Source organism: Notolepis coatsorum, assembly GCF_963971535.1.
Source record: "Notolepis coatsorum genome assembly, chromosome: 4".
In the NCBI taxonomy this organism is placed as follows: domain Eukaryota; kingdom Metazoa; phylum Chordata; class Actinopteri; order Aulopiformes; family Paralepididae; genus Notolepis; species Notolepis coatsorum.
Window position 1 is genome coordinate 7,848,003 of NC_140168.1, and position 10,075 is coordinate 7,858,077.

Consider the following 10,075-nt stretch of genomic DNA (forward strand, 5'->3'; position numbering starts at 1 on the left):
ACCACTACCTTTGTACTTAATATTCGGCCACCCAGTACACGGCATAAATATATTATCATAAACACTCTCACGTAGATGAAACGGATCCAACACAAATGTACGAATTAGAAACAGGTCTTTATTTCTACACAGCGATGGTGTGTAGAACAAGCACTTAATCACTTAATTACATTTATGAATTGAAATAGTATGCACTTTTATGGCAAAGAGTATTCGTCGGTATATCAATAGAGAATGTCCAATCTCTGAAGGCGCAGGTGGTAAATATACGACCTGGAATAGTTAAGGAATAACAGCAATGATACTTTAATGATTATAAGACTGGATACACTAGGGGGGTTAATCCGGTCGCTTGTAAGCCGACAGGAGTAGGAGGGGGGGGGGGGGTAGAATCCGGCTGCCTCGTCCGGCCAAGGGTATCCCAGGTGAACCCACTGTAGTGCCGTTCAATGCGCCGGCGATCCTTGGACCACAGATGAAAGCAGGTGGACTCTTTGTGGGCCGGCTCTCTCCGGTCCACGGGGGAGAGACGTGAAGCGACCTCGTCTTGCAGAGCGTCTCCTCACCTTGCGTCCTCTCCAGGGGGGGGGGTTCCAACACACGGCAGTGTCGGGGGTCTTTATCCATGGAATAATCAAAGTATACAAAGCATAATCCGTGCCTGGGAAGGCGGGCTGTCGTCGGTAGAATAATCCGGTATACAGGTCCACTCGCTCGTCGGCTCTGGGGCTCCTCGGGTGCAGCTTCACATGGGGTCAACCACCCTGGGTAAGCAGCCAGTTCTATGCCCGAAACGATGGGGTACTGACTACGGTAGTATTCTCACCGCACGAAGCACTATATATTAACAGACTATTATTAGCTTAATAGACTACGTCCAACTCGACGATATAGTGCCAAATATGACTATTCAAATATCAATATACACGATGTCTCAATACCGATGGTAGGCGAACTTGGCCTTACTCCCACACGTGGCGTCGCTGGGAGGCTTTACGTCTGTGACTCTATTGGAGGGTAAGAAACTGGACTGAAAAGAAAGTCCTACTTTAGTAGCGCAGTATATATACGCACTATGAACAAATAGTCCCATTAGTGGTGCGGTAGCCAGATTCCTACGCGGAACTAGGACTTGTTCGTACATGTGGAGCGGTACGTTTGAACTGGGTCTGAGGGGTATGGCAGCCTGGCACCAAGGTCTCGACCAATAGTAGAATGGAGACTATTATGGGATGTTCAGTAGGCTAGAATGGATATTCAATGCATATTGTACAAGGAATATACAAGGGATATCAGGGAATATTAGAGAATATACAAATACAATTAAATATATATATATAAATAAATACATATATTCGGTTTAATCTGGCCCTTCACAACAATTAGCCTTCTGCCTCCAGTATAAGTTGGCAATTATTCTTCGGTCAGAAACTGGTATTTTGAATTCTTCCATTGTTCTCATCAATGTTGTATGTTCAACTCTGTCGAAGGCCTTCGTGAAATCGATGAAGCAAATATACAGCTTCTTCTGTTGGTCTATCGATTTTTCACCAATGATTCTGAGTTGGCAGATTGCATCTCTTGTTCCTTTTCCTTTGCGAAAACCCATTTGGCTATCCGAGAGCTGATGTTCAATTATGGGTTCTATTCTGTTCTTGATGATTTTCAGGAGTACTTTTGATGCATGAGATATCAAACTGATATCTCATTTAATGCAATTTTAAATATTATTATAGAATATAGAATAGATGCTTATACATTACCTTATTATAGCCAATTCGCACATTTATATATATATACATATATTATCTTTCAAATGCCCGAGTTCAATTTGGATTTAGTATCACCAGGCGTGCATAAGAACAGATAATGATATCTACTGTAATCTAGTGTACTTTTTTATTTTCCCCACAGTGAGGTGAGGTCACTTCACCTGGTTATATACTAGAGAGGTGAGGTCACTTCACCTGGTTATATACTAGAGAGGTGAGGTCACTACACCTGGTTATATACTAGAGAGGTGAGGTCACTACACCTGGTTAGATACTAGAGAGGTGAGGTCACTACACCTGGTTATATACTAGAGAGGTAAGGTCACTTCACCTGGTTATATACTAGAGAGGTGAGGTCACTACACCTAGTTATACTAGAGAGGTGTGGTCACTACACCTGGTTATATACTAGAGAGGTGAGGTCACTTCACCTGGTTATATACTAGAGAGGTGGGCGTGGTCACTACACCTGGTTATATACTAGAGAGGTGAGGTCACTACACCTGGTTATATACTAGAGAGGTGAAGTCACTTCACCTGGTTATATACTAGAGAGGTATGGTCACTTCACCTGGTTATATACTAGAGAGGTGAGGTCACTACACCTGGTTATATACTAGAGAGGTGAGGTCACTTCACCTGGTTATATACTAGAGGGGTGAGGCCACTACACCTGGTTATATACTAGAGAGGTGAGGTCACTACACCTGGTTATATACTAGAGAGGTGAGGTCACTTCACCTGGTTATATACTAGAGAGGTGTGGTCACTACACCTGGTTATATACTAGAGAGGCGTGGTCACTACACCTGGTTATATACTAGAGAGGTGAGGTCACTACACCTGGTTATATACTAGAGAGGTGAGGTCACTACACCTGGTTATATACTAGAGAGGTGAGGTCACTACACCTGGTTATATACTAGAGAGCTGGGCGTAAAATTGAGTTTGAGTAAAATGTACTCAGTTTGAGTAAAATTTACCTTGCGAAATTTACTGTGTGGTTATATACTAGAGAGGTGGGCGTGACCACCTCACCTGGTTATATACTAGAGAGGTGGGCGTGGCTAGGTGAATGGTAGGTGCATGAAAAGTTCTCTCAACAAACGCCCACAGGCGCGAGCATAGTCCAATAGGCGAAGCAAGACGCTTTGCCATTAATGACATAACTAGGATTATAACCTTTGATATACAGGTGATAAACATCAGTGTTTCTACACTCCTCATCGACCGACACCCGCCTGCTCCAGATAAAACCCACAGCTCGTACTGAAGGAGTAGGACTAGCTTTAGACAAACACAGGAAGGACTAGTGTAGAGGCGCCAAAGCTATATATTTAGGTTATGGTATATTATATATGAATGTTTATGTTTATTTTTATATCCTTACATTGAAACGGCATTAGGAATGTTGATTGGATTTAGATAAAGTCATTGAACGTCTTATTTGTCATAATAGTACATTCTAGAACATTTGTGATGTCACAGTAGGATGTCATAAAAGGACATTCTAGAACAGTGGTGAAGTTTTATAGCCAAATGTTATAGAACATTGGTGATGTCATCATATGATGTCATGACCGAACATTCTAGAACGTTTGTGTATATATATTCAGCAATTCTCTCTGCCAGGTCAGTGTGCATCTTGAAACAGTGCTGAGCAGTACTGAACCGATAGACTAAACAGCATAGATTTTCGGCTTTCCAGTGTGGAGGAATCTTCATGTGTCGAGTCGGCGGTGATTTGGAGACTGGACCTTGTAGTAGTAATGTGAATATTTAGGAAAAAAGCTTTGGGACCGCTTCTGTAAAGAAAGACTTCGCTGTGGAAGAGAAATAAACCATTTTGATATCTTTGTTTTACACTGTAGCGGCTGTGGACATTATTTGTCTTTATCAACGCACATACTACTCACGAGTAAGCAACTTTAACCAGTAGAATGGAACGTCGGCCCTCATAACTAGTGATCAAACAGTGACTTCAACCAGCTGCTGACTGAATCTAAGTAAGTTTATAACAAAAGTGAAAGTAAACTTCAGGGAGCTTTCCAGAGGAGGGAGTGTTACTGAGAGACAAAATGGCTTCGTCTCATTGTGAAGAGGATCTGTCTTGTCCTGTGTGCCGTGACATCTACACAGATCCTGTCCTCTTATTGTGTAGCCACAGCTTCTGTAAAGCCTGTCTGCAACAATACTGGAGAGACAGAGAAGACAAGAACTGTCCACTTTGTAAGGAAGTCTCTTCAATTTTAAATCCTCCTCGTAACTTGGCTTTGAAGAACCTGTGTGAGGCCTTCAGGGAGAGAAGCCAGGGAGCTCCAGCAGGTTCTGAGGTGCGCTGCAGTCTGCACAGAGAAGAACTCAAGATCTTCTGTCTGGATGACCACCAGCCCATCTGTGTGGTGTGTCAGTCATCCAGAAAACACAAGAGCCACAACTGCTGCCCCATAGAGGAGGCTTCGGAGGATCACAAGGTATGGCAAAATCATTATTATATTAATTTATTCAATCTTTAATTATACTCAATAAATACACAGAGTAAACATTGTTGTCACGTTGTTAATGAATACAGAAACATTAGACAATCAGAACAATTAGATGGGATTAGATTCAGACACTGATGTTGGAGTTGATTTATATTTGTCCACAACGTAGGAGGTGTGGGAGTCAATGTCAGTGTGAGAGTCAATGTCAGTTTGGGAGTCAATGTCAGCGTGGGAGTCAATGTCAGTGTGGGAGTCAGTGTCAGTGTGGGAGTCCAGGGTGGCCTGGGTGGCAAACGTACTCCAATCCGTGTGTTGAAACCGGTGCTGCAGCACAGAGTCCTCAGACTTGCATCTTTCAAGTGAAATACATCATGAATGAATGAATGAATTCCATTGCAGAAGCAGCTCCAGGCTCCACTGAAGACCTTACGTGACAAGCTACAGGCCTTTAAAGAAATCAAACAAACATGCGTCCGCACAGCAGAACACGTAAAGGTACTAATATTCTGTATTAATGATAAATTATTTACTGTAAGGTTGCAGCTGCACTCAACCTGCACACAGTAAAAATAAGTGCCCTATTGTACATTTGTAGTCCATTGTGGGAGAGACATGATTTTTAACCCCCCTACTGTATATTTAAGTTAGTTAGATAGTAAATTATAACACTACCTTATGCATACTGCACCTTATGTCACACTGTGAATACTGTATAGTTAGTTAGATAGTAAATTATATTGACTTATTTCCTTAAACTTATTTGTTTACACTGCTTCTGTTGTTTTTACTACCTGTACCCCCCCCCCCCCCCCCCCACGGGCGTAATTATGGGGGGGGGACACAGGGGACATGTTTGCATGTGCACGTGCATGTTTTCAGAAGGCAGTTATGGTCCCCTGCACTTTTTTACCGTCCAAAACAATGTTACATGATAATAAACGGAGACGCGACGCGGCACTTGGACCACACGGAAAACGGCTGCTTGTTCCATCTCTGAGCTCAGGTCTCTGACGACCTGAGCCATTGTCATGCAAAGACAAGGTGAGCACCCGGCGAGGGACGAGTCGCATCTTTGTGTGCACGCGCTAAGTACCGAGCACAGCCGTCTTTGCATAACAACAACAGCCATGTCGTCAGGTGTGCTCAAATACATAGCACCCCTCCCCTGAAAGTTTGGTGTGAAACTGAACGATGGTCTGTGTCTGTGATTGCCATGAAATGCAACAGCATTGCTTGGTCTCTGTGAAATATCTGTCTATGACCTTGTTGTATTTAAAAGCCTCTAGGCTGTTGTTTTATACATTGTAGATAATAACTAGCATGATCTCTCTCTCTCTCACGTTCCGAGACTCGTGCGGCGTTATGACTTGTCATAAGTGAATTGTATATAGAAACATCTCACCAAAATGGACTTGCACAACTGGTTTTTTTTTTTTTTTTTTTTTTTTTTTTTAAATCTACCTCCTTACAGCCACTGACCACGCCCCACAAATGTGTCCCCTCCACCATTGAAAACTAAATTATGCCCTTGCCCCCCCCATCCCCCATGCTGCTATGATGCCTGAATTTCCCCAAGGGGATCAATAAAGGAATATCTTATTTTATCTTATAATCTCCAGGTCCAGGCCCTGCACACAGAGAAGCAGATTGAGAAGGAGTTTAAGAAGCTTCTCCAGTTTCTCCATGAGGAAAAGGAGGCCAGGGTAGCTGCACTGAAGGAGGAAGAGGAGCAGAAGAGCCAGACGATGAAGGAGAAGATTGAGGAGCTGGACAGAGAGATGTCAACCCTTTCAGACACAATCAGAGCCATAGAGCAGGAGCTGAACGCTGAACACATCTCCTTCCTGCAGGTCAGGACTGGTCTCTCTTCAGTTCATAGGGAATGATGCTGAGGATGTTTAGTACACTGTAAAAACTGGGATTGGGGTTCATTCATATTTATTAAATAAGTATTAGTAACCTATACATAATAAAAAAGACTATGTGCCGTTTGAAATAGAATTGAGCTGAACTCAATTAATTTGAACCATTTATGAATTGCATTTTACACAGTTTTAGTTGAATACAATTGGCTGATAGTTTAAAAGTGACCAGATGATGCTCAGTTTTTACAGTCTAGTGTTTAACTTGATCTGTCTTTACCTCCATAGAACTACAAGACCACACTGAAAAGGTAAGTGATTTCTCTCTCTTTTTGTCGCTCTCTTTCTCTCTTTTTCTCAATTTCTCTCTTTCTTTCTATCTTTCTCTCCTTTCTCTCTCTCTCCTTTCTCTCTGACTCTTTCCATGACTGCCCCCATGTTAACCCTTTCACCACTGCACTACCAAAACGGTTAACCCTTTCACTGTGACAATACACAGAAGGTTAACCCTTTCACTGCCACACGACAGCCGGTTAACCCTTTCACTGCCACACGACAGAAGGTTAACCCGGCGACCGTCGGTTGTGTGATAGTAAAGGGTTAACCTTCTGTCGTGTGGCAGTGAAAGGGTTAACAGGCGTCGCTGTTCACCACGGGTGCATGACTCACGGGCAGGAAGCGAAGTTATTTTTCCGCTCCGGTTGGATTCAGAGGCGTGCGCCACACGCATTTTCACAGAAATACACTCAATATCTGCATTATTACCACACATATAGATGTTGTTCAACCAGCTAATGTGTCTGTATCTCTCCCAATACAAATAAACCATATTACTATACTTTATCAGGAGTACATCACACTGATCATCATTCTAAAATTCATTCTAACATTCTAATTAATGAGATAATAACGGGTTATACATGCAAAATGGACACTGGAACTGGAAATCTTTTATTTGTATTTTTTTTATCTTCAAACGGGGACTGACTTCAACTTCAACTTACTTTATTTTCCTTTCGGAACTTCATTTGTGCAGTGGTTGAAAGACAAACATACAGTCACAATACATAGACACTCACCACCATATATTTCTTTTTTAAACTACAGTAAAGAGACCACTATATAAAAAAACACCAACTACATTAAAACTACAGTACTTAAAGCATGATATATTAAAATCCATTAAAATAAAGTTATTATTATGTAGAGCAGTTCTATATGTATATAAATAATAGTAGGTATTTACAGCTGTTCCAATGTAAATCTGTGCGCTTCTGCTCTGAAGTGGACGGCCACGCGAGCCTCTCTCTCTCTCTTTGCTGTCTGTCTCTCTCTCTCCCTCTCTCTCTCTTTCTCTCTGTCTGTATCTCTCACTCTCTCTCTCTCTCTTTTGCTCTCTCTCTGTCTGTCTGTCTCTCTCCCTCTCTCTCTCCCTCTCTCTCTCTCTCTTTCTCTCTGTCTGTATCTCTCTCTCTCACTCTCTCTCTCTCTTTCTCTCTCTCTCTCTCTCTCTCTCTCTCTCTCTCTCTCTCTCTCTCTCTCTCTCTCTCTCTCTCTCTCTCCTTTTACATCTGCATCTGGACCTGTCTCAAAACCCTGCCCTCTTTTCTTGATCCTCCAATCACAGCTGTCGCTTACCTCTGACTTCTGACTTACCTCTGAGGTAAGAGACAGCTGTGATTGGAGGATCAAGAAAAGGGGCGGGGTTTGAGACAGGTCTGGATGATCTGGATGATGTGACTGAGGTTGAGAGGGTAGTGGAATGTACAATAGTATGTATGTATGTATTTATTGTGTATTGTGTATTTATTGATTGAGTGGAAATGATTGTATTGGAAACATGATGGAGAAGAGATGGAATGCAGTTATTTTTATGGAAATCAATATCTCTCTCTTCTCTGCGGCTCTGAAGCTAAGCCCACAGCAGGACTGACTCTTGAATGTTCTTCCAGAGCTCAGTGCAACCTGCCTCGTCCACAGCTGGTCTCAGGAGTGCTGATAGACGAGGCCAAACACCTGGGTAACCTGGCCTTCAGAGTCTGGGAGAAGATGAAGGAGAGGGTCAAGTTCACTCCTGTCACTCTGGACCCAAACACTGCAGCACCCAGTCTCTCTACATCTGATGATCTGACCAGTGTGAGACGCACAGACACAAAGCAGCATCTCCCTGACAACCCAGAGAGGAACATGGTGTATAGCATTGTTCTGGGTTCTGAGAGCTTCAGCTCAGGGAAACACAGCTGGGAGGTGGAGGTGGGAGACCATCCTCACTGGACTATAGGTGTAGCTAAAGAGTCATTTGACAACAAGAGAGAGGGGCTAGTGGCATCACCACAACATGGTATCTGGGCTCTACATTATAGGAGTGGTAAGTACACTAATGGTCTGAGTCAGATCCTCACAGTGAAAAGGAGCCCCCAGAGGATCAGAGTACAGCTGGACTATAACAGGAGGAAGCTGACCTTCTACGACCGTGAAGACATGACTCACATCTGCACTCATAAACACACCTTCACTGAGAAACTTTACCCATACTTCGGTATAGGACCGGCTGGTGATGCCAAACACCCGGATATAAACATCTGCCCATCAGAGGTGTCTCTCTCTGTGATATAGTCATGACAGTGAGGTGTGTGTGTGTGTGTGTGTGTGTGTGTGTGTGTGTGTGTGTGTGTGTGTGTGTGTGTGTGTGTGTGTGTGTGTGTGTGTGTGTGTGTGTGTGTGTGTGTGTGTGTGTGTGTGTGTGTGTGTGTGTGTGATATAGTCATGACAGTAACGTGTGTTTGTTTGTCTATGTGTGTGTGTGTGTGTGTGTGTGTGTGTGTGTGTGTGTGTGTGTGTCTGTGTGTTCGGGACCGATCCCACTTCACTTCCCTTCCTCTGGCTCTACCGCCTGGCAGGTATTACCTTAAAGAGGTTAAGTAAGGTATTACTTATCTTAAAGAGATTAAGTAAGGTATTACTTACCTTAAAGAGATATTTCACTTTAGTTTCACTAGTTTCCTCGGTCTTACCTCCACACCTCTAGGAACGGTGCTGTTGACAGAAGACGACTTGAGGTTCTACTAAAGTGAAATGTCCCTTTAAGCAGTAACTGTCTCATTACGAACAAGGATGTATCTTATTTGTTTTAGGACAGAGGAGGCGATTGTCTTGTGATTTTACGGAAAGAGTTCATAAATGTGCCCTTTTTTCCCCACGGCTGAGCGATATCGACGCCATCGAGGTCAGAGGTCAGAGTTGAGACGCACCGCTTGACCCCCACGTGTTGGGGGGGGGGGGGGGTACTGTGGTTAGATACATGTAGTGGAAACACTGGTGTCTGAGAGCGTGTGTGTGTGTAACGGGATGTGTATGAAATATGAATATGAAGCTACAAGGAATCCATGGGAAATGCAGTTGTACAATATTACATTTACATTTTTGTGCAGTTGTACATTATTACTACAGTATTGAACTGAAATACCCTCTAGTTAGAACCCTCCCCCCCCCCCTTGTCTCTATTTTTATTTTTGTTTTATCATTTTCTTTGTAGTATATGAGAACTCTTGTGTTTCTCAGTAGGTGTAGTTTCTACAGAGCGTCATGCATGTCTCTGATGCAGTGCAGAGGTTCACTGGTGACACCAAACTGGAGCTTGTTCAGTCTTTTGGCGCCACCTTGTGGCCATATTGATGTGTGTTTTTGTTTTGTTTGAGCTTCAGTATAAACGAGTCAAGTCAAGTCAAGTCAAGAGTTTTATTTGTCACGGCATACAAGTATACAATGAAATGCGGGGCGTCTTGCCCGCAGCGATGTGCATAATACAATAGTAATATATAATAAGAATCCAATAGAACGACATTGTGCAATAAAACAAGTAAACAAAGTAGGGCATATCGGTATATATGGACATGAGTTATTTACACCCAGATAGCAAAATATGAGTGAATCAACGTTGAAATAGGGTTAGGCA

At 42.9% G+C, this 10,075-nt stretch overlaps 1 protein-coding gene across 1 annotated transcript; it reads left to right on the top strand.

The window, feature by feature from the left end:
* Positions 1 to 3,850: 3,850 nt before the first annotated feature.
* LOC311227636 (zinc-binding protein A33-like) lies at positions 3,851 to 8,736 on the top strand (the record flags this gene model as incomplete). The annotated part of the gene is made up of 4 exons (XM_084313358.1): positions 3,851 to 4,246; positions 5,878 to 6,108; positions 6,409 to 6,431; positions 8,073 to 8,736. The coding sequence occupies 4 exons, from the start codon at positions 3,851 to 3,853 to the stop codon at positions 8,734 to 8,736; spliced, it is 1,314 nt and encodes a 437-aa protein (XP_084169484.1).
* Between the last annotated feature and the right edge of the window lie 1,339 nt (positions 8,737 to 10,075).